This window comes from Centropristis striata, chromosome 20 (assembly GCF_030273125.1).
Source record: "Centropristis striata isolate RG_2023a ecotype Rhode Island chromosome 20, C.striata_1.0, whole genome shotgun sequence".
Taxonomy (NCBI): domain Eukaryota; kingdom Metazoa; phylum Chordata; class Actinopteri; order Perciformes; family Serranidae; genus Centropristis; species Centropristis striata.
The window spans coordinates 2,905,730-2,932,176 of NC_081536.1; the positions used below are offsets into that span (position 1 = coordinate 2,905,730).

Sequence of the window (26,447 nt, forward strand, 5' to 3'; positions counted from 1 at the left end):
AACAAATTTTCCTCCAGAAACCAACAGCTTAAGTAACAATTTACACAGCAGCACACAGCAGAGATATTTTTGGGATATTAATTTTGACTCTGAGTCTATGAAGCACACATTTGATAATTACTGTGGTTGGAAATGACCTTACTCTTCCCTTGAGTCTGATATGTGGGTGAATCGAGGCTGCTTTCATTATTCAACGCTCATCTCCGAGCGGGACACATTTCTAAATGTAATTGGGGACCTGGCACGGCATTCACGGCATATTACACAAAGCACTTTACTCCTCTGTAATTGGTAGAATGATATTGCACGTGCTTATCTTTCTATGAGCAATCGCTGGCAGAATATTTTGTTATTCATGCTTTCCATGATGGATTGATTCTGTGCAGATAGTAAGTAGATGAACCAAGACAAAGTCAAGCTCATTCGCTCATCAAGTTGTGAATTATTTCAGTTTAATACGGGATATTTCCCCCTGCTAGAGGAGCCACTCTACTAGAACAAACTGAGGGCATTTTAATGAGCGTACAGTAGTAGGCCTGTGTATTTTTTTGACAGAAAAAAACTGAATTACTTAAAAAAGACACAAAATGAGCAAAAAAAAGACACAAAATGACTAACAAAAAAGACACAAAATTGCTAAAAAAAAGACACAAAATTACTAACAAAAAGACACAAAATGACAAAAAAAGACACAAAATTACTAAGAAAAAAGACACAAAATTACGAAAAAAAGACACAAAATGACAGAGAAAAACTAAATTAGTTAAAAAAGACACACAATGACCAAAAAAGACATAAAATTACTAAAAAAAGACACAAAATTACGAAAAAAGACACAAAGTGACCAAAAAAGACACAAAATGACTAAAAAAAAGACACAAAATGACCAAAAAAAGACACAAAATGACTTAAAAAAAGACACAAAATGACCAAAAAAGACACAAAATGACCAAAAAAGACACAAAATTACTAAAAAAAAGACACAAAATGACAAAAAAAGACACAAAATGACCATAAAAGACACAAAATGACCAAAAAAGACACAAAATCACTAACAAAAAAGACACAAAATTACTAAAAAAAGACACAAAATGACAGAAAAAAACTAAATTAGTTAAAAAAGACACAAAATAAACAAAAAAGACACAAAATGACCAAACAAGACACAAAATTACCAAAAAAAAAAGACACAAAATTCAGACTCATTTCTAAATGTAATTGGGGACCTGGCACGGCATTCACGGCATATTACACAAAGCACTTTACTCCTCTGTAATTGGTAGAATGATATTGCACGTGCTTATCTTTCTATGAGCAATCGCTGGCAGAATATTTTGTTATTCATGCTTTCCATGATGGATTGATTCTGTGCAGATAGTAAGTAGATGAACCAAGACAAAGTCGAGCTCATTCGCTCATCAAGTTGTGAATGATTTCAGTTTAATACGGGATATTTCCCCTGCTAGAGGAGCCACTCTACTAGAACAAACTGAGGGCATTTTAATGAGCGTACAGTAGTAGGCCTGTGTATTTTTTTATAGTTTAATTCCCTGCAGGAGTGTATGGCTGCCAAAGCCTTCTGTGTTCTAGTTTTCCATGTGTTGCTCCGCTTTCTCTCTCTCTCTCTCTCATTCTCTGCATCCAGCACTTTTTCAAATGCCCATTAGTGAAAAAGATGCAAAACTGAATCTTTGCATCTACGAGCGAATGAGAAGTTTCACACTCCACACCTCCTGTTTCTGGTTTCACAGAAACACTCCACAGAGAGCCTGTCCATCTCACCAAAAGCATATAGGAAACATGAAAAAGTTGTAACGATCACATACTCTAGATCAGTGTTTCTCAACCTTGGGGTCGGGACCCCAATTGGGGTCGTGAGATGATTTCTGGGGGTCGCCAAATCATTTTGGAAGTCAGCTCTGTCTCTGTCTTTTTGGTCAATTTGTGTCTTTTTTGGTGATTTTGTGTCTTTTTTTGGTAATTGTGTGTCTTTTTTTGGTGATTTTGTCTTTTTTGGTGATTTTGTGTGTTTTTTTGGTGATTTTGTGTCTTTTTTGGTGATTTTGTGTCTTTTTTGATCATTTGGTGGTCAATTTGTGTCTTTTTTTGGTCATTTTGTTTCCTTTTTTGATCATTTTGTTTCTTTTTTTTGGTCATTTTGTGTCTTTTTTTGGTCATTTTGTCTTTTTGGTCATTTTGTTTCCTTTTATAGTAATTTTGTGTCTTTTTTTGGTCATTTTGTGTCTTTTTGGTCGATATGTGTCTTTTTTGGTCATTTTGTGTCTTGTTTAGTCATTTTGTGTCTTTTTTTGGTCATTTTGTGTCTTTTTTGGTCATTTTGTGTCTTTTTTGATCATTTTGTTTCTTTTTTTTAGTCATTTTGTTTCCTTTTTTTGGTCATTTTGTTTCTTTTTTGGGTGATCTGAACTGTGCGTGTGAGATTCTGTTCAGTGAGTGGGGGTCGCGGACAATATGCATGTTAAATTGGGGGTTGCGACTCAAAAAGGTTGAGAACTACTGCTCTAGATAGATAAAAATAGATGGATAGATAATCTAGACATAGATGATATTATAAATATGAAAGGGTCGATACATGTAAAGTGTTTTATTCTCTGTGGATTTGAGAATTGAGAACGAGTGTTCTCCATAATTCACAGGACAAACAGTCAATTGTCTCCTGTGACAGTTTCTTCGGTGGAAAGTACTTCCAGCCACAGCAGTTCATTGTGAGGATTGTCACATATATATATTATTAAGTGACAGTGACACTGTTATTGAAAGGAAATGTTGAAATGCATTCTTTCAATGCTTTGTTTACCACAAACAAAATTAAATTCTCTTCCAGTGTGTCAGAGGCTGACAGAAATCTCCTGGGAAACTAAACTCAAAGCAGTCAGCAAGGCTAGAAAGCTCTAAAGGTTCAGTCAGTGGATTTTTTTTTGTTTGCAGGTGGGCATTTGAACCTGCACAAGTATGCAAACCATCTTCTAGAGCAGGGCTCTCAAACTCTAATTACCTGGGGGCCGCTGGAGGCAGTATCAAAACGACCAAAGAAAAAGACACCAAATTAAAAAAAAAGACACAAAATTACAAAAAAAAGACACAAAATGACAGAAAAAAACTAAATTTGTTAAAAAAAGACACAAAATTACAAAAAACACACACGAAATTACTAAAAAAAGACACAAAATGAACAAAAAGACACAAAATGACCAAAAAAGACATAAAATTACAAAAAAGACACAAAATGACCAAAAAAGACAGAAAATTACGAAAAAAAGACACAAAATGACCAAAAAAGACACAAAATGACTAAAAGAAAGGCACAAAATGACAGAAAAAAAGACACAAAATGACAGAAAAAAACTAAATTAGTTAAAAAAGACACAAAATGAACAAAAAACACACAAAATTACTAAAAAAAAAGACACAAAATGACCAAAAAAAGACACAAAATGACCAAAAAAGACATGAAATTACAAAAAAAGACACAAAATGACCAAAAAAGACACAAAATGACCCAAAAAAGAAACTAAATTACCCAAAAAAGACACAAAATGACAAAAAAAGACACAAAATTACAAAAAAAGACACAAAATGACAGAAACCTTTTAAAGGCAAGTAAGCTAGCTTTCATCCACAACACAAAATTACAAAAAAAAGACACAAAATGACAAAAAAAAGACACAAAATTACTAAATAAGACATAAAATTACGAAAAAAAGACACAAAATGACAGAAAAAAACTAAATTAGTTAAAAAATACACAAAATGAACAAAAAACACACACAAAATTACAAAAAAGACACAAAATTTAAAAAAAAAGATACAAAATGACCAAAAAAGACACAAAATTATCAAAAAAGACACAAAATGACAGAAAGCTTGTAACGGCAAGTAAACTAGCTTTCATCCACTACTACACTACTTGCAAGTATTTCATACAACTTAATGTCCAGATATCCAAACTACCCCTTTAAATGTCTGACAACAATACAGGAAATTGTAAAGCCTTGTTCTGAAATCTCACAAGAGGTGACGTGTTGCCGGAGACGACAGTAGAAAGCTAATAGCTTTTTAATAAAACCACTGGTCTGTGTGATGCTGTCAAATCTGTAAAACAAATGAAGCATCAGAGTGAGGGCTGCAGAGAGTAAAGGCACATCCGTTACAGGCTGTTGTCACTGCTGTCACATTGTGTGACAACAGAGAGCTCGCACATATAAAGCAGCTGTGCCATAGAGTCTGATGCAGCTGTTGCTGCTATATGAATCTGTCTCTGTGGCATGCACGCACCCTGAACCCTTGAGCAGCTGTGTTGATGTTGATATATGCAATAGTATCAACAGACTGGTCCCACGCAAAGCCACCAGAGATGGTGACAATGTGTATTTAGAATAGCACATTCAGTAGCCTAATTGTTGGAAGCTATATAGTCAGAAGCTGGCTGGAAAAATACAGCTTGGATTGGTTCCACCCTCATCAAGTGAATGGATTCATACATCAAACATCATCTTCTGGGACTAAAGACACAAAATGACCAAAAAAGACACAAAATTACTAAAAAAAAAAGACACAAAATGACAAAAAAAAGACACAAAATGACCAAAAAAGACACAAAATTACAAAAAAAAAGACACAAAATGACCAATAAAGACACAAAATGACCAAAAAAGACACAAAATTACTAAAAAAAAGACACAAAATGACCAATAAAGACACAAAATGACCAAAAAAGACACAAAATGACCAATAAAGACACAAAATTACCAAAAAAAGACACAAAATTACCAAAAAAGACACAAAATTAAAAAAAAAGACACAAAATTACAAAAAAAGACATAAAATTAAAAAAAAAAGACACAAAATTACTAAAAAAAAAAAGACACAAAATGACCAAAAAAGACACAAAATTACTAAAAAAAAAGACACAAAATGACCAAAAAAGACACAAAATTACTAAAAAAAAAAAAGACACAAAATTACTAAAAAAAAAAAGACACAAAATGACCAATAAAGACACAAAATGACCAAAAAAGACACAAAATTACAAAAAAAAAAAAAAGACACAAAATTACAAAAAAAAAAAAGACACAAAATGACCAATAAAGACACAAAATTACCAAAAAAGACACAAAATTACTAAAAAAAAAATAGTATCATCTGACTGGTCCCACGAAAAGCCACCAGAGATGGTGACAATGTGTATTTAGAATAGCACATTCACTAGCCTAATTGTTGGAAGCTATATAGTCAGAAGCTGGCTGGAAAAATACAGCTTGGATTGGTTCCACCCTCATCAAGTGAATGGATTCATACATCAAACATCATCTTCTGGGACTAAAGCCTTCCTGTGTGGAGCTGCCTCACTGCACAGAAATGTTTAATTGAAGAAAAGTTTCCTCTTTAAGTGAGAGAGAGGAGAACACGTCGGAGCATAAAGGACATCAATTTATAGCTTGGGTCTGTGATAAGTTTGTTATTTTTGCCCCAGTTTTACGCAGACGCTCTGTGAGCATGACAGCGTTGTTATGTGTTTTCACCTGTATACGTCTCATAAACTGTCTGCTTCATTTAGCTGCAGCGTGAGACGCCGTCTCAGCCGGGCAGGTAATGAGATAGGACTGATGAGGACGCCGCTTCATCTTCCCATCTTCAGCCTCCCTTACTGTATAACAACGAGGAACATAATTGGTTCGGCGCGTGGGTCTGTTGTTTAAGCAATTCCCTGTAGATGAGACAGCTACCAGTATCCATAGGCTTGTCAAACAGCAACCTGGTCTCACAGGAATCCATGAAATAGCCACGGATTTGCTTAACTCAAAATCCGTGGAATAGCCACGGAATCGCTCAAATTTCCTTGAAACTGACACGGATTTGGCTACAATGCAAGTTAATGACAGTCATATCCCGTGGCTATTCCAACATACAAAGTGATTATGTACATTCACTGAGTGAATATTTAGAAAATAAAACATATATTTCTCGCTAGAAATGTGATCAAAATCCATTTTTATGCAGAAACTAAGTCAAAATATTGATTTTTCACTAAAAATGAGAGAACTGTCCGCCATGTTTTTTGTTCTGACCGCCGGGACCTTGAAAGTCACGTGACTTGGAACAAACCAATAGGAACAAATATCCATGGAATAGCCACGGGATAGTCGATATAGTCGAGTATATAACTTATATAATATACATTTTTTACAACACAGTTCTTAACTCTATCGAGTCTTTGGCTATTTTGTCCATTTTTTAATCCTTTTCATGTCTTTTCTTGTCTTTGTAAGTCATTTTGTGTCTTTTTTTGGTAATCTTGTGTCTGTTGTTGTGTCTTTTTTAGTTATTTTGTGTCTTTTTTTTGGTCATTTTGTGTCTTTTTTGGTCATTTGTGTCTTTTTTGGTCATTTTATGTCTTTTTTGTCATTTTGTGTCTTCTGTGGGTTTTTTTTGTTATTCTGTCTTCTCATTTTGTGTCTTTTTTGGTAATTTTGTGTCTTTTTTTTGTCATTTTGTGTCTTTTTTGGTCATTTTGTGTCTTTTTTTTAGTAACAAACCACTAGGAACAAATATCCATGGAATAGCCACGGGATATGACTGTCATTAACTTGCATTGTAGCGAAATCCGTGTCAGTTTCACGGAAATTTGAGCGATTCCGTGGCTATTTCACGGATTTCTGTGAGACCAGGTTGCAAACAGAGTGTTGCAATTGGACACTTCAGCGTGTTATTAATGAAAGTGTGATAGACCACCTGGGGTTTTTTGGGAACTGCCTATTCTCAAAGAAGAAAAATAAATGCAAGTTAGAAGAATTGCCAGCTTTGATAAAGCTTCATAGGAGTGTTTTTTTATTGATACAGTGCCAGGAGGGAGCCACAGAGACACTCAGACAGTCAGAAAGAATGCACGAAACAGCTGTCAGAGGAAGTAATGATTCCTGCAATCACAGCGAGAGGAGGGCTGCACAAGACAGAGCTAAGAAAGTATTTGGCATTGATTTGTTTTGTCAAAAAAAGATGTGCAGACTAAGAGGATTTGTAAGGTTTTCCTCCAGCTCGAACCTACATACAAAGACACACTCGCTGTCTCCAAGCTGGGTTTTTTTTTTTCTTTCATTGAGACAATTACTAAAAAAAGACACAAAAAAGACACAAAATGACCAAAAAAGACACAAAATGACCAAAAAAGACATAAAATTACAAAAAAAGACACAAAATAACCAAAAAAGACACAAAATTACAAAAAAAGACACAAAATTACAAAAAAAAGAAACAAAATGACTAAAAAAGACACAAAATTACAAAAAAAGACACAAAATTACAAAAAAAGACACAAAATGACCAAAAAAGACACAAAATTACTAAAAAAAAAAAGACACAAAATGACCAAAAAAGACGCAAAATAACCAAAAAAGACACAAAATGACCAAAAAAGACACAAAATTACCTAAAAAAAAAAAAAGACACAAAGTGACCAAAAAAAAAAGAAGATGTGCAGACTAAGAGGATTTGTAAGGTTTTCCTCCAGCTCGAACCTACATACAAAGACACACTCTCTGTCTCCAAGCTGGTTTTTTTTTCTTTCATTGAGACAATTACTAAAAAAAGACACAAAATAACCGAAAAAGACACAAAATGACCAAAAAAGACATAAAATTACAAAAAAAAGACACAAAATGACCAAAAAAGACACAACAACAGACACAAAATTACCAAAAAAAACACACAAAAAAGACACAAAAAGACACAAATTACCAAAAAAGACACAAAATGACTTATAAAGACACGTAAAGACATGAAAAGGATTCAAAAATGGAGAAAATAGCCCTATAAGACTCCATAGAGTTAAACTATTTATATTTTAGAGTTAAACTAAAGGTGTTTTTTGTGCATTCCACAACTTTCCAAGTCTTTTGTTGTCCCTGTCCCAACTTTTTTTTAAATGCATTGCTGGCATCATGTTTCCTTCAATTGAATATATGCAAAAAAGGATGAGCACATTATTATATTCTCTCTTTTTTGTTTTGTTTTTACCTCTTACACAGCTTCCCAACTGTTTTTGCCATCAGGATTGTACTATCCTCCGTAGACCAGGGGATCAAACACCTTGCAAAGCCCTAAAGCTGGTTATTCTCTGGGTGGGAAGACATGACCCCTGCTCTTCGAGGTTGGAAACATATGTGAGGGAAAGAAGAAGTCAGCATCTTCTCATGTGTCACAAATCCTTACAAGGATTTGTGTGGATTTGGCGTATGCAGTAGATGATAGTTAATTTTTCCTCCTCCGACGTAATCCATTCAGTGTACCCTCGACTCCTACACATCATATCTATGCAGCGAGGGAATGGTCGCAGCAATTATTGTGGGCTGCAAACTTGACATCCGCCCAGCTTAAGGCAGCCTTTACCCAGCTGATGGGATTCAGTGGAGGCTTTCACAAGGTTGCTTCCTAATGAATTTTCTCTGAAGCTACGGACGGAGCTGCTCAAAAGCGCAGGTTGTCTCAATGAAAGAAAAAAAAAACCCAGCTTCGAGACAGAGAGTGTGTCTTTGTATGTAGCTGGAGGAAAACCTTACAAATCCTCTTAGTCTGCACATCTTCTTTTTTTTTTTGGTCACTTTGTGTCTTCTTTGGTCATTTTGTGTCTTTTTTTGTCATTTTGTGTCTTTTTTTTGTCATTTTGTGTCTTTTTTGGTAATTTTCTTTCTTTTCTTCTTCTTTTTCAAGACATTCAAAGATTTTGAATGCTTAAATATCATCTTTGCCATTTTTTCATGTGCTAATGTGCTCCTCTGATTAAACACTGGCCCCTCCTTGGCCCCCACGGTAAAACTGGTCTAGAACCGCCACTGGTTACAGTGCTGGACTGTAGACGTTTTAATACCGTTTATAGGGAAAACAGAAATAACTGTTCATGTCGTATGATTTTTTTGTCACAGCCACAGGGAGCCACTTCACATGTGGCTCCAGAGCTGCAGGTTGCCGTCCCCTCATCTAAAGTAATCTCAGCACATAATGGACGAGGCCGAACCAACACTGGATGCCCGTGACCTTTGAGCCCTCAGACAGCAATGCATTAAAAAAACCAATATGATTGTACAAAGGACTTTACGACATGGGCTCAGGGACACTTCTCAGAGGTAAACACAGTTTGTCTCTGCAGCTACATGTGCAAGTTGAGATTCTGTCATGCAAAGACAAAAAGACAAATATCAACAACATCCAGAAACGCTGCCAACTTCTCTGGGCCCAAGCTCATCTGAGACGGACTGATGCTAAGACTGAAACCAGCATTACATACAATTGTTTTGCGATTCTTGAATAAAAACAGCAGCTATTACTTTCAGCTGTGTGTCTGAACATGCATTTTAAAAGTGTTTTCTTTTCGTGCTTTACACGAGGACACTTGCGGGTAAAAAACGTCAAAATATTTTATGGGAAGTGCCTTTCGTTTAGACGGTGACGGCGTTTTTGGGGCTTAAAAACGCAAAAATCTGAAACCAGCCTCCAGAGTGTAAAACTTTAATCCTCTCCTCCGTAGCGTGTCGTCTACACTGACAAGACACAAAACTCTGATCTGATCTGCTCACGTCACGTATGTGTTTACGTCACATACATGCTCCAGGACAGGAAATAAACAAACATGTGGGATTATTTCCATGCGTCGGACCTTCAAGCTGCTCTGGCAGCTCTAATAAACTTACAGGAGTCTTTCCACCAGATGTCCAGGATATGTACAGATAGTATTAGTGAACAGAGAAGGATCTGGAATTACCTCCATCACATTCTGGACGCAGCGATTGGTGGGAGGAGCCAGACGGCTGTGAACGAGACCTGGGAGATCTAGTGATGGAGGAGAACTTTGTGGAAGGAGTAGCTGATGAAAATGTGTGGCGTGAAAACTTCTGCATGCCCAAAGATGCTCTTATGTCTTTAAGTGATGCCGCCTGGCTGCATACAATACAATTTCACACACTTTTGCGTCACCGTATGCAGCAGATTTCCTCCCAAAAACGCTCGTCTAAATGCAGAATAACAAGTGAAGACGTGACGCCACTTTTGCGTCTTCTGTTCAGACTGTCATCATGTAAACGTAGCCTAAGTAGAAAAGTATTTTTCAGAATGTTTTTGGACATGTAAAATGAACGTCATGTCCTCGTGTCCAACCAGATTCTTACCAGTGCAAAGTTCCCATGATGCCCATAGCCTGCACCATCTCCCATTGAAAACGTGTTGCGCATTATAAAGCGTAGCGAATTTTGTGGAAGAATTCTCCTTTCAAACCTTTGACAGTTTGTGTCCTCAATTCCTAAACACTTACTGAGTGTTTGTAGGGATGCGTTTGTAGCAGGCAACAATCTCCGTGTCTGAGCATGGAGGCCAACCAGGAAGTGCATAAAGCCTGCAATCTACCGAAAATTCCAGCAGGGGGCGCTAAGTTTGGCTGCAAAAAAATCTGCCCATTCATTTCAGTGCAAAATTAGAAAACTTCTGACTTGATTTATTACCTCAGAAAAATTTTTCAGGACAACACTATGGTCTCAATCACTAGTATAGTAAAAAATCATCTTCAAGACAATTTGATGTCAATAGTTCTAATAATGGCCCCATTTAGAAGAAAATAGAAGATAAAGAATCATATGATTTGGGGCGGGGCTACCTTTGATTGACAGGTCACTGACAAGGCGAGCCGTCACCAGGAGAGAAGCAGAACAATGCGTATCCACGGCAACGTGTCAATAAAGTTATATATAACGTTATATAGATAGAAAACAGGACGTTTACCGATTTGGTCTCATAACTTTGACCCTTTCACTGTATTTTCACTTAATGACAGTTTATTTGAACGTTTTGTTCAGTAAAAATGTCTTGTTCAGCGTTTGGTTGGACTAACAGACACTCCAAGGAGTCGCTGCTCAGTTTTCTGAGGTCAGTAACATACGTTTTGTTTTTGTTTTTTTGCTAGCCAAAACTAACATCCCAGTTAATGCTCCAGTTAATGCTAACATGAATTAGCAGCAGCTTCTCTCAGTCAGGTTGAGGTGTAGAGAGGCTGTAGTCAGTGATCAGATCCCTCTCCTCCTCCACAGTCTAAATATGGTCTGCTTCCTGTATCGGAAACAAGATGGCGACGAGTGTAGCGATGAACTCGAGGGCCACAAACCAATGGGTGACGTCACGGCGACCACGTCCATTATTTATATACAGTCGATGGTCTATTTTTGTGGTTCTATGCACAAGTTTTAATTCAAATGGCGCCTGATTAAATCCTCACATGCTGATGGAATGAATGGACTTAAGTACTCTTTGTCTTTGGCACATGGCCAGTTATTTCTGATTGCTCAACAGAGTCCAAACATGGTAAAAAGTTGTCAACACAGAAGTGATCCGTCAGTGGTCAGCATCCCAAATGTACAGGAGAGGCACAAAATCTATTCCTGAAAGGTCAGCATTCTTAAATACCAACTCTGCATGCTGAGCAGAATGTTTAAAGTAATGGACACTAACTGTTGTTAAAAGAAAACACAGTATAACTCAGTGGTAAACATTCCTCTGTCCCAACTTTTTTGGAACATGTTGCAGCCATCAAATTCAGAATCATTTACAATAGACAAAGTTAATCAGTTTGATCAAAAATGTTCAGTTTAAGAGTCCGGATGAAAACTAATTCTTCATCTTCTTGTTATTGTGCCCTCAATCTCAAATAAAAACACTGATGTGTAGGCCTATTTTTAATTTCATTTATTTTTTTATTTTGCTCAGATGAACTATTAAACAGACTGAAGATCAAGTCTGATTTAAAGTTAACTGAAAAAGAAAGAAAATACTGTATTATACCGTAAGATTAAAGGTAGCTTGCTGTAAAAAAAACAAATAATACTGCTCTTTACCGTAAGATTTTACAGGAGCTTGCCGTTAATATTTTGTTCCTCAAAAACATCAGAATTTACAGTATTCAACTGTATTAATGGAAAACGGTATATAATATAATAGCCCGTATTTTTACAGCAATTTGTTACAGTGTACAATTTCCAAAATCATTCGTGTCCAATGTGATTTAGTGAATGATCGCACTTTTTATTTATTTTTTAGACTGTAAACTTTTTTGGCTCTGGGTTGCACATCATTATAAAAGCAGTGTTTCGCCAAAGAAGCGTTACATCACAACAGATCACTCTCACACAGCATCGCTCGCCGTCCCTGAGGGCTCAGACACAGGAGTGAATCATGACCAAATGGACGCTGCCACAGTGCTTTTGAAAAGCGAGCGGCGAGGGTAACAAGGGTTGTTGCAGCCGCTGTCGTCAAACAGTTAGCAGAGCTTTAAACACAGTCCCTTGGGATCATCTCAAAGGATTTTAAAGGTTTCAAAACCAAACCGGCGGTGAGTCATCTGAAGGAGTGGTATATGGCTTTCCTCTCACTGTCCATCCTTTCATCAGAGCCAGAAAGCGAGCAAGAGGAGGAGTGGTGAGGATGGATGTGCCGTGTCCTCCTCAGCCTCCATTAGGAATATTGATTTCAGGCCTGCATGGAACAAGGCCTTAGGAGACTGTGGAACAAATTAGCCTCTACACCCCCGGTCAGCAGTTATAACAAGCCCTGTGAAGGGGGGGTTTAGCCTTAAATCATCCTCATAAAAGGCGAAATATGGGCTCATTTCCAAAGGAACAGGACTCTTTAATATAGCATTGTGCAGACTATTTTGCCCTGGATTTGCAGCCTTGAAGGACTTGGGACTTTTAGTGAAACATTCCACCACTAGTTTCTGTTTTTAGAGTAAGAGACAAAAAAAGCCTTGGAAACCCTGTTCACTGCAAAAACTGCTTAATATACTGCTATGTGCTTAAATAAATATAAAACTTTAAATTGATTATGTTTTTCATGTTAAATCTCGACCTGCAAAGTAACTAAAGCTGTCAGCTAAATGTAGTGGAATAAAAAGTACAATATTTGCCTCAAAATGTAGTGGAGTAGAAGTAAAAATACATATAAAATGGAAATACTCAAGTAAAGTACAAATACTTCAAATTATACTTAAGTACAGTACTTGAGTTACATTCCACCAATGGTTTATGTGTTTAGAGAAAGAGACAAAAAAAAAGCCTTGGAAACCGGCGTACCCTGTTCACTACAAAAAAGCCAACTTGTATTTTTTGGCCTGAAACAGTGATTTAATTTGGTAAAACTTGGAAATATAAATTACTGACATTTAGGGCAATAATGTAAGTTAGCACAACAAAGGAAGCCAGTTGTCTGCTCAAAAACAAGTTGGTGAGTTGTTGTTACTTGTATCTTTAAGTTGGGGTTCAAAACAAGGGACAATAGTTCTGATAACTCTTATTTCTTTGTTGGGAAATGCGGGAAAGCGGCGAAATTCGGTCATTAGCGAAAGCTAGCGGCTAACTGACGCTAGCGGCTAACTGACAGCTGCTGGCTGCGTCTGGAAACAGCACTGATGAGAGCTGAAAGACTCAACCAAAACAGTGTCATTGCAGCCGCAAAAAAAAAAAAAATTAGCTCTCTTTTATATTATGTACATGCGTCATTTTATCAATTATTATAGTAAAAATATTGATACAGTCGGCTTTAAAGCAGAATTTATCATGAAAGCAGTTTTGTCATGAATCTGTTTTGTAGATGAAGTTCATAGCAGCATAGATTCTTTTCAAATAAAATGACTTATTATTTATAATAAGACTTATTACACATTAAATATAATGACAATCCCAATGTGGCACTACACTTATTTTCTGGGTTTTGATTTTAAATGTTTAAATGCCATGTTGGTCATTAGCGAAAGCTAGCGGCTAACTGATGCTAGCGGCTAACTGATGATGATCATTTCCAAAGGAACAGGACTCTTTAATACAGCATTGTGCAGACTATTTTGCCCTAGATTTGCAGCCTTGAAGGACTTGGGACTTTTAGTGAAACTGCTACTTTTAAAGAACTTTTCGTAGGACATGGCCTTGAAAGTGCACCTTGTGAAAGCAGGCCAGTGGAGGTCTTGTGGCGGGAGGAGAGGCAGCGTTCACTCACGCCATTGTTGCCCGAATCCTCCGAGGAGAAGGCGAGCGTCTTGTGATTGAGTCATGCAGCCAGTTCCAGCCAGCCAGCCCATCTCTATCATCAACTTTATGTAGGCCATTGAAACTTTTTGCAGACCGACTCGCGCCAACAAAATCACAAGCTCTTGTTTCTCTGTCGCTTTTTACCTCAAAACCATTCTCCTCTTCCGCTTTCCCCACTCTCCTCCCTGCCTCCCCGGGCTCATTTGTCATTGTGGCCTGATTATTTCAGCCTGTTCCTTGTACTCCTTCCAGCCGGCTAACCTTCCTCGCTCTTATAGTCGATGTGACTGTCGCAGCCCAGTCCTGTCCTGGCCTTTCCACGTGGCCTCCTCCTGGTTTTGGACAGTAACAGCCCTTCCCCAGACTCTGCATTACTGCCAGGCATTCATTCACACTCAAAGGTCTGACCTGCAACTCCTGTGTGCTCATTGTAAAAGCACCACTCCATAAATTGTGCTCATTTTTTTAGTATGAGGAGCAGCAGAGGGCACATTAAATGAGATTAGGGGTAAAACATTATTTTGACCCGTTGCAGAGCCTCAGTGGGAGATGTTGTAAATGTTGTAAAAAGTACAACATTTGCCTCAAAATGTAGTGAAGTAGAAGTAAAAAGTTACATAAAATGGAAATGACCAAGTACAGTACTTGAGTTACATTCCACCAATGGTTTCTGTGTTTAGAGAAAGAGACAAAAAAAAGCCTTGGAAACCCTGTTCACTGCAAAAAAAAAGCCAACTTGTATTTTTTGGTCTAAAACAGTGATTTAAGTTGGTAAAACTTGGAAATATAAATTATTGACATTTAGGGCAGTTATGTAAGTTAGCACAACAAAGGAAGCCAGTTGTCTGCTCAAAAACAAGTTGGTGAGTTGTTGTTACTTATATCTTTAAGTTGGAGTTCACAACAAGGAACAATAGTTCTGCTAACTCTTATTTCTTTGTTGTGAAATTCGGTCGTTAGCGAAAGCTAGCGGCTAACTGATGCTAGCGGCTAACTGATGCTAGCGGCGCTGCTTGTTACAGCTACAAGAGTAGCCATTAGCGTATCAAAGCTAACTCAAAATTGTGGTCACAACATTAGGGGTAAAACATTATTTTGACCCGTTGCAGAGCCTCAGTGGGAAAGGCTCCACACCATGGATATAAATAATTAAAGCTGCACTCGTCAATACTTTTATATTGACAATCGATGAAGTGACCATGTGTAATGAGAAGGATCTCACTTATGGTGACTCTGCAGTTTCCTATGTTCCCAGGGTTACATGCTCCCCAGCTCGATATCCTTTTAATATGACACCTGAGACCTTTCAAAGGTTTTATGTTGTCAGCAATGTGTTTCCTTGGCTAAATCTGTTAAAAAAAACCCACTGATGTTCTACCAATCACCCAATACTCCCAGATCAGCAATGCCAATACAAATGTGTTCATTCAAACTCCTTTCGTCAATATTTCTCCCCTTTGTTCTTTTAAAGTTTAAACTGCAATGATAGCCCTTACCAGTCACAGTATTCAGATCCTTTACTTCAGTAAAAGTACTAATATCAAACTGTGAAATTACTCCACTACAAGTACAAGTCCGGCATTCATACTTACTTTAGTAAAAGTACAAAAGTATCAGCATCAAAATTTACATTTCGTTGTCCTAGTACTTGTACTCTGTTCAATGACAATAAAGTTGAATCTAATCTAATCTAAAGTGTCAAGTAAAAGTACTCGTTATACAGAATGGCCCCACTCAGATTGTTTTATATGTTAATATAAAATATATATAAAATATAATATAAAAATATATATAAAATATCTAAATATATTATTATTGATGCATTTATAAGCACAGTTTATATTTTCTAAAGGTAGGGCTCATTTGAACTGCTTAATATACTGATAGGTGTTTAAATAAATATAAAACTCTAATCACTTTAAATTGACCATGTTTTTAATTTTAAATCTCGACCTGTAAAGTAACTAAAGCTAAATGTAGTGGAGTAAAAAGTACAATATTTGCCTCAAAATGTAGTAGAGTAGAAGTAAAAAGTTACATAAAATGGAAATACTCAAGTAAAGTACAAGTACTTCAAAATTAAACTTAATTACAGTACTTGAGTAGATGTACTTAGTTACATTCCACCAATGGTTTCTGTGTTTAGAGAAAGAGACACAAAAAAAAAGCCTTGGAAACCAGCGGACCCTGTTCCCCCTCAGCTCCACGAGGCATAAAATCATCTTTCAGCTCACTTGTTTGGTTTTACAGCTCAAATATTCACGGGTCAGTTTCACTTCTCTTGTCAACCGTGTTTCAAAGTGAAACCTAATAAAGCCACTGTGTGCTACCTGCTCAGCACCACACAGACAGAGAAAGTTTCTGGTAAACATTGTGGAGCATTTAGCAGCTAAAGAGCCAGATATTTCCCTCAGGAGTTGAGGGAAACAAACATGAGTGAATATTAGACTCACCTCTACTCAAGGCTGCATCATATGGCAAAACTAACAAGCAAACTGATAGAATTATGTATATTAGTTAGTACGAGATAACTTAGATTTTTACTGTGAAAAACTGCTAAACTATGACAGTAAAAGACTGTAAAATGATAAATGGGTTAACTCAGTTTCAGTAACAATGAAACAACGTAAATCAGCCAAAACAGTATTTTTTTTCATTTTTTTTTTTTTTAAATACATTACTCCACTGTAAAATACACTGGCACTGTGTTTGTAACAAAATTATACTGTAATATATATACAAGACATCATTTTCGCATTTATTTTTTGTAAAGATACTTTTTCTCACTGTTAAATGTACTAAACACCATATCTCTAACAGAAATATGCTGTAATATTTAATGGTAAAATCTTTAATTCAAGTATTTTCTTGTCAGTTATATGGCAGAACAACATTTCTTTTGATGGAAAAACTTTTTGTTTTTTAGGGTAAAAAATGGAATAAAATGACAATCTTAAACGGGAAATCAAAAGTGCTAATATAATTTTACCGTAGTATTACAAAAAGTAAGTAAGTAAGTAAACTTTATTTATATAGCACCTTTCACAGACAGAAGTCGCGAAGTGCTTCACATAAAAATCATACGCATAACATAAAAATGTACATACAAATTTTAAAAGACCAAAACAGCAGCAATTTAAACAACCATAGCAGTCACGAAACAATTAATCAAAAGCCTGAACAAATAAAAATGAAAAAGTTGCACCGTAATTATTACAGTAAAGTTCTGGCAACCACAGCTGTGGTTTTTTTTACCGTAAAAAAAACAGTTTGTATATATATATATATATATATATATATATATATATATGTCTTATAGAGATCAGCATCCAACAAACCTGTAGCCATAATGTGATCCTTCCTTGATTTATGCAGCTACGACTATTGAAATGCAAATGTATGCTCTTTGCATTTGTCCATATTGTCTCTGCCAATTGCTGACAAAATCCTCAGCCTGAATGTGGATCACAACCTGTCGTATTTCATCTCTCTCACTCTGCCATCCCCAATGTATACTATCCTCTTAAAGTACACCCCCCCTTGAATACCAGCACCTGAAATGATTTTTCCTCACCCTGAGGGGCGAGATGTGAAGGCTGGGTATCAGGAAAGAGAGATATATGTTGTTCCTTCATATTAAAGGGAGCCAGCTGAGGTGGTTCTGGCATCTGATTAGAATTCTACCTTGTGAAGGTATTCAGGGCATGTCTGTCAAGGAGGAGACTCAAGGGTAGACCCTGAGCATGCTGGACACGTTGTCTATCTTATCTGGCCTAGGAACACCTCTGGATCCCCCAGGAACCTGCTGGAGGAAGTGGGAAAAATTAAATGATAAAGAGGGAGGTGATTAAGTTGCAAAAATGGGGTAAATATGGTTGTGATTTGGGGGGCGGGAGGGGGGTTGTCTATCTATTTTTTATCCATCCATTTTCTTCTGCTTATCTGGGGCCGGGTCGTGGGGGCAGCAGGCTAAGGTATTTTATTTTTCAACACTCAATATTGTTTATATGTTTGGTTGGTAGTATTGCCATTGTTATTTATTTATTGCTCGGGGCGTAAGTCGCGAAAAACTCCCCAAAATTTTGCATTGAAATGAATGGGACGGCTGACTAGAAATGAGCGAAAAAGAACAATAATTGGAGATTTTTAAATGTCTACTTCTCCGGCATAATTTCACCTAGAGACTCCATTTAAACTTTAAACAGTAGACACAAGTCTTGTGTATCGGTGTATTAATCCACGTTTCGATAGGTCATATAGTTTTTTATCAATCCCTGTTCAATGACCATGATCATTTTTGGAGAAATTCTGAGATTATAATGGGTGTGTATTGCACGGAATGTTCATGTCACAGTGTGTGACATCATCGCCAGAGTGTAGAGGGAGAGAAGAAATTGTCAAAAAATAAATTTGAAAACTGCGCTCCAGGCCGCAAATTCCACTCTACAGAAATAATTAATACATAGAAACGTAGGAAAATTTGTCTTCTCCCTCACAATCCTCTGGACCTCTATATATGGACCTCACAATCCTCTATAGTTTGGACGTAGGACGCATAGATGCTCCATCAACACGCACCAACAGCCTTATTGGCTCCCATATTAAAAACGCAGGGAGATTTCTAAAAGAAGGGAGATGGAACAGTTTTTGTAGATCGCTCTAACAAAGCTATTTTTTCATTTTTCTTAAAAAAAAAACATATGTAGACGTTCAGGAAGAACTCGGGACGCTCAAAGTGAAGTCGGATCAATGATAGGTATTATGGTTCTGCCAAAAATGCTTTCTGTTCAAGGCCAGAAATTCCAGTCAGTCCACCTCTGGCTGCTGTCACTCTTTCATTAACAGGTGTCAGTTAATTCTGTTGATTGCTTTGATCTGATTGCCTTTGATCTTTGATGTGATTACAGTTACAGATACACACACACACACATGCGCATAAGCACGCACACTCCTCACACATGCATACACATGCTTCAAACACACACACACACACACACGTAACTTTATGTGATTTTAATTACACACACACACACACACACACACATATTTTGAGGCTAAAGGGCATAGTTTGAAATCTCTGAAAAAACTCATCATAGTGTACACACACCGGCAGTAGCCCCCGTGGCCCTTTCCGAATTTCCCCAGAGGAAATTTTCTAGTTTCACAGTGTCGTATTGGTACTTTAACTTAAGTAAGTGATCTGAATACTTTTTCTCCACCACTGCTGTGTTTGAATTGTAGGACTGTCAAATAGGTGGACTCTACATTGTTTTTATTTGAAGCGGAGTGTCCCCAAAAGATGTGAAATAAAATAGTTTCCTCACTGTCCCATCTTTGGCGAGAGCGTTGAAGGTGACAGGGCTTGTCAGCTGCGGAGCTTTCATATGCTCCAGTTGTCTCCCGTATCTGACATCTCCTTGTCACCTCTGCTAAAGTGGAGAAGGGAGTGACAAGCAGACCGAGCCTCCGCCGCCGCTGCAGTCTTTCTCTCAGGAGCAACCTGATAGTTCGCCGGTGGATTGGGAAGACCGTTTTGTGGAACAGCGAGATAGCGAGTGGCGCCTCGGAGGAAGCTCATCTGTCAACTGGATACTGGGAATCAGAGTGTGACAATGAGGTGATAAAAAGGTGACAGTGAGGAATCCCTGCCAACGGCAACAACATCCTGCGGGCCGGCCATCTGCCCAGGCCGCTCTGTGTTTTAATAGGAGGCTGATCTCTGAAGGGTCGGGGCAGGTTAGTGTGATGTAGGTGGCTCTACACTCAAAAAACTTGTTCCCAGAATGAAATAAAATTATGGAAATAATTTCCACCTAAATAAAATGCTTTAATTTAGTGAGAAACAGTTTTGTTGAGTGAACAAAATGACTAGATTTCTAAGGGTAATTGTAACATACTAATGTAATTTTCTTGGGCCATTTAAACGTGTATGACATTATTAAGAATTACTTTATGTAATAGGGTAGTTACAACTACTTTTTAAAATAGTGAAGTACATGAATTAATTGTGCTGAGCCAACAAAACAGTTTTAACCCTATAAAGCCAAGTTTTTGAGAGCCCAAATAATTTGCAGGTTCCACTGGTGGATCCATCATTGCGGCATGAAAACTTTATATCAGCAGATGTATGATGTTGTCTTATTTGGAAAAAAATATATTTTGTATGTTTGAGAAAAATTTTATAAGGAAAGTCAAAGTTTAATTGGTTAAAAATATTTTAAGGTTGCACGAAAAGACCCGGTGTATCAAATATGATGCAAATTAGAATTCATACATGCAAATTGATATTGATTTTTTTTTTTTTTTTTTTTTTTGGTTAACAGGTTCAATAAACATTTATAGAATTTTCTGGTAATTGTTTCATGGTTCAGGCTTTATAGGGTTAAGATTACCTTTATCATATGAAAATGAACATAATAGCAATTATTCAGGAAATAAATATTATATTCAGCAATTCAATTAGGTTGTTTTAACATAAAGTATTCTAGTAAATTTTAAAGTGTTGCATTTTATGCTAAAACTACATGTTTTAAAACTGTTCAACCACAAAACATCATTTTATTTAGTAGAAGCTACATGTTAGACTAAAGAGAAGGTAACAGACACCCAGTTTGCTTTTTTTGAGTGTAGTGTCGTTTCCTATCGAGACTATCTCGCCAGGCCGTCTGAGAAATGTGGGAGTCTTGTTCAGAAAACTTTTTGATGATAACACAAAGCTATATGTGTTGTTTTTGTGTTCAGTGGAGTGTGCTTTCCGCCCATTATCTATCCCATCACATGAAGGCCTTTCATCAATTAATCTATGCGGCGCTTGAGGAGAAGAGAAAGACCCAACAGTACTGCAAATGGGTTTTTTTCCTCTCTCTCTCTGGCAGAACCACCAATCTGCAGAAGAGATGGAATGATTTTCACTCTGCAGCAAACACTGGCCCCATTTCTCACTTATAGAGAGGCAGGAAATTGCACCTTGAATACGACCAATCAGAATGTCCCCCTGAGTGTTCAGGGCCAAGCCTAAAGATACGGAGGGAACCTGCAGCTATAAAAAGAAGTAATATCGGCACAGTATCAGAGCTTAAATTGGAAAATAAAGAATTGGCTCTGTAGCAACCACATTAAACCGAGAAACCAGCGTTTGTTTTCCCTCCTCGTCTACAAATTGACATGGGGGGCCTATTAAGATATTATTCTGCCTTTTCTTTCCATGAGAAATTAGAAACAGTTTGTTCACCCGTGTGGCTTAATGTTTTGTTCAGTGTCTGGGGCACAAATTGTGGAGTGGAGTGTTACAAATCCCCACCCAGATCACTGAGAGGCTGTGTTTTAATTTGATGTGCATGATTAGTAAGCCTGATTGACAAAAATGTTTAGCGGACCACGGGCAGCCTTCAATTAAGTCACATCATGCAAAGACGGGCTGTTTTCAAAGCTTTAATTCTCTCCTTTTGCATTTCTTGCAAAGAAATGGCATGTTATTAGGATGAGTGGTCCATTACTGTCCAATGTTTATGCTCTCAGCCTGCCAGGATGCACAAACTTTTACTTTTTTCTGTCATAAACTTTAGAAAACACAGTCTTGCTGCAAAAAATATTAGATTTTTCATTTAAAATGAATGGAGAAATACCATAACGTCACAAGGACATAACTACCCTAAAAATAATAGCAGACCAAAGGACCTAACAAAGGACCTAAAATGATCAAAAGAGTCACAAAACGACCAAAAAAAGAGACAGAAAACGACCAAAAGAGTCACAAAACGACCAAAAAAAGAGACAGAAAACGACCAAAAGAGACACAAAACCATCAAAAAAGACACAAAATGACCAAAAGAGACACAAAACTATCTAAAAAGACACAAAACGACCAAAAAAAGAGACAGAAAACGACCAAAAAAGACATAAAATTTTCAAAAAAAGACACAAAATGACCAAAAAAATACGTAAAATTATCAAATGAGACACAAAATTACCAAAAAGAGACACAATAGGGATAAAATGGCAAGTGATTTTTCAGTCTAAATGACAGATTTAGCTGATATTTACATTTAAATTTACAGTAGAAAACCCACTCACTGTATTTTTTACGGTAAAGTTCTGGCAACCACAGCTGCCAGTATTTTACCGTAAATTAAACAGAATATTTTTTACAGTGTACATGTTAGACTAAGGAGAAGGTAACAGACACCCAGTTTAGTTTAGTTAGTAGCAGACCAAAGGACCTAACAAAGGACCTAAAATGACCAAAAGAGACAGAAAACGACCAAAAGAGACACAAAACCATCAAAAAAGACACAAAATGACCAAAAGAGACACAAAACTATCTAAAAAGACACAAAATGACCAAAAAAAAGACAGAAAAAGACCAAAAGAGACATGAAATTATCAAAAAAAGACACAAAATGACCAAAAGAGACACAAAACCACCAAAAAAGACACAAAATGACCAAAAAAATACGTAAAATGTTTTATTTTATCATTTTACATCAACGTAAAATGCTGTTTTCAAAGCTTTAATTCGACGACCGCTCCCTCTCTCCTTTTGCATTTCTTCCAAAGAAATGGCATGTTATTAGGATGAGTGGTCCATTACTGTCCAATGTTTATGCTTTCAGCCTGCCAGGATGCACAAGAAACTCAAGCATATGTGACATTTATAGATATAAATATATCATGCATAAAGGTTCTTATTCCGAGGTATTTGTTCAGGTATATGGCATGCTTTCTTTGTGTCCTTGTGTGGGAGTTTCTGCAAACATGCATGTGTGTGTGCAGATGTTTACTGTGTAACCTTTGCACATGTAATGTTCTGCTTGCAAGAGCACTCAAGCCCTTTATGTGTTTGTGTGCTCAGTCTGTTTGTGTAGCATGTGTTCTTTTCCCCCACCGGGCTGTAAGTGAGCACTGTGTCCTGTCCTTGCTCCTCCGCTCCCAGGTACTCGTTCCAGGATGAGGAGGACATGTTTATGGTGGTGGACCTCCTGCTGGGAGGAGACCTGCGCTACCACCTGCAGCAGAGCGTCCAGTTCAGCGAGGACGCCGTCAAACTCTACCTCTGTGAGATGACCCTGGCGCTCGACTACCTGCAGAACCAGCACATCATCCATAGGTGCCCCTTCTTGTCTTTTTCATTTCTTTCATTCAACAGCTTCCATTGTGGATTGTGGAGATTTTTCACTAATCTTTCTTATCCTCACATAGTGTTAATTTAGTCAGCTGTTTTTTATTGAATCTTGGCCTTTGTCCACTGTTAAATGTCCCTGTAGAACCTGATAATGTAATAAATTCCTGATAATGTAATAACCCCGATAATGTAATAAAGTGAATTTCCCAATAACTTAATACACTTTTTTACCAATAATGTAATAAAGTATAACACCAAGCACCTATAGATTTCAAGAAGCTGTTGAATCATTCGTGTTGTCATGGATACCTCGTTTGTGAAAAACGGATGAACGGGTCAAAAGTTAATAAACATTCAACTTTGACCTGTTGGTGGCGCTAGAGCTCTGGAGCTAGAGTTGATACACAGTATCACCACTTGAACCAAGTAATGTTAAATTATTACAATATTGGGGAATTATTACATTATCAGGACTTGGGAAATGAAGGCTAACCTGATAATGTAATAACCTCCATTAATGTTATACTTTATTACATTATTGGTAAAAAGTGTATTACATTATTGGTAAAATGCACTTATTACATTATCAGGTTTTATTACATTTTCAATGGACTCAAGTGCAGATTTTTAATACATTATCGGGGTTATTACATTATCGGGAATTTATTACATTATCAGGGTCTACAGTCCCTTTTAGTCTTTATGATTTATAGACTGTATCCCAAATTGGACACATCTGCAAAGCTGCACTTTCCAGTGTTTCACGGTCATTTCCAATAACATCACCACCACCAGTGCAGGTAGAATTGATTTATACATATTTAACAATCTATGTGTGAAATTTCATTTATGTACATGGAGATTTACATGTCTAATTACAATTTGAAAGTAAGTCTCATGAGAGAGAGCAGTAAGAATGCTAAGCGACACTCAGGCGACGATCTTAAAAGTACATTGTATTTTTACTGTACTGTATTTTATTTTGAAGGACTGAAGTACAAGTGCATTGATAATGAGTTTGAGTTGAGTTTGAGTTTATTTATTTAAAACAGGGACAATAAATATTAATGAACATATACACGAAATATGCAAGATTATAGCCAACGGCTAATTTCCATCTTTAGTCCCTTTAATAATAACAATAAAATCAATAAAACAACGGTAACAACAAGTAGAACAGTTGGCCTTCATGGCCAGAATGAGCAGGAGGAGTAATTACTGAGAGAGAAAGCGTGTCCTTGAAAGCACAATAGAACAGAAAATAAAAACTAAAGATGGGTGATAACAGTGGTATTTATTTGGCTTACCCAGAAACATGCAATTTCCCCCGAAAAAATCAGCAGCCACCATTGTTTTACAGCAAGGAGATGAAAGTGTCCGATGTGGGATACAGTTAGCACATGGCTAATTCACCGGCATTAGTGTTAGCGTCCTTTTCTTGACTCTGGTAAACCGGAGGCTAACGCACACGGTTAAAACAATATACAGTCTGAAAGATAAGAAGTTAGACTCTAGTTTCACACCGTTTAATTAATTGGAAGCATAACGTGATCATTTATATTAGTAGTTAATGTGAAATTTTGATAGAATCTTAGCTGATTTGGGATACAGTTAGCATACGGCTAATTCACCGGCGTTAGCGTTAGCGTCCTTCTGCCGACTCTTGTTCTTCTGGAGCCTAACGTACATGGTTAAAACAATATACAGTCTGAAAGATAAGAAGTTAGACTAGTTTCACACCATTTAATTAATTGGAAGCATAACATGATTATTTATATTAGTACTTGATATAAAATCTTTGATAGAATGTTAGCCGATTTGGGATACAGTTACATTAGTTCAGCTTTAGCTGATTAAAAGTCTACTTTAATCTAGTTTTAGTCAATGAAAACTGTTTTTCCCTCAGATTATATTGAACATTTCAGTCAATCTAGTCTAGCCTGAACAAATTGTTTTCTTATTAACTTATTATAATATTTTATCTTATCATTATCTGATTAAAAACTGAATGCAGCTTTGTAGAAACTGTCTGGTCTGGTTGTTTAAGAAATACATCCAGACATGGAACATGTCCTGATTTGCATATTTATTGTAAACCAACATGATTCAGCATCTTGCCTGCAGTCTCAATACTGTCTTTAAAACCTCTATAATATAAAACAATGAGAGGTGTACAGAGTCAGGGTTTTTAATACCTGCACCACCAGCCAACCCACAAATTAACCACATGAATCTAATCCGGCCTGTAGCACAATAGTGAGGACAGAAACAAGGTGTGTGTGTGTGTGTGTGTGTGTGTGTGTGTGTGTGTGTGTGTGTTGGGTTACAGAGGAAGAAGAGAAAGTAGAAGGTCGACTACTGCGTGCAATGTTTCAATACGTTTTTAAATACTTACACTTTTTGACCTGCTCGCTCAAACCTTAACCTGCTGCACTGAAAAAAGAAACAAAACTAAATAAAAAATGTTCTCCTCTTTTTTTGTCAGCAAATACAAGGTTCATATGCTTTTTGAGTGGTCAAATTCAAGCACAGTTCAAGTCCATTTTCAAGCTTTTCCAGTATCTTACAACGGTTGTAAGTTGCATGTTTTAGATGTTTGGTAATTCTGTGTCTTTTTTAGTCATTTTGTGTCCTTTTTTTTGTCATTTTATGTCTTTTTTTGTGTCTTTTTTGGTCATTTTGTGTCTTTTTTGGTCCTTTTGTGTCTTTTTTTGTCATTTTGTGTCTTTTTTTTAGTCATTTTGTGTCTTTTTGTAGTCATTTTGTGTCTTTTTTTGGTCATTTTGTGTCTTTTTTTGTCATTTTATGTCCAGTTTTGTCATGAATCTGTTTTGTAGATGAAGTTCATAGCAGCATGGATTCTTTTCAAATAAAATGACTTATTATTTATAATAAGACTTATTACACATTAAATATAATGACAATCCCAATGTGGCACTACACTTATTTTCTGGGTTTTGATTTTAAATGTTTAAATGTCATGTTGGTCACCTCTATGACCTTATGATAATAGATTTTTTGATTCTGACTTACTGGATCAACATTTTGAACCAACAATTTTGGTCATGTTGTGTCTTTTTTTAGTCATTTTGTGTCTTTTTTTAGTCAATTTGTATCCTTTTTATAGTCATTTTGTGTCTTTTTTGGTCCTTTTGTGTCTTTTTTTGTCATTTTGTGTCTTTTTTTGTCATTTTGTGTCCTTTTTTTAAGTCATTTTGTGTCTTTTTTTGCTCATTTTGTGTCTTTTTTTA

The 26,447-nt window shown here is 36.7% G+C and overlaps 1 protein-coding gene across 1 annotated transcript in view; it reads left to right on the top strand.

The window, feature by feature from the left end:
* The window catches only part of LOC131958648 (serine/threonine-protein kinase 32C-like), a 166,878-nt gene that overhangs the window by 102,980 nt on the left and 37,451 nt on the right, over positions 1 to 26,447 (top strand). Inside the window, exon 4 of the mRNA XM_059323785.1 lies at positions 23,008 to 23,181. Within this exon, the coding sequence (XP_059179768.1) occupies positions 23,008 to 23,181 (174 nt within the window). The remainder of the gene's footprint in view (positions 1 to 23,007; positions 23,182 to 26,447) is intronic.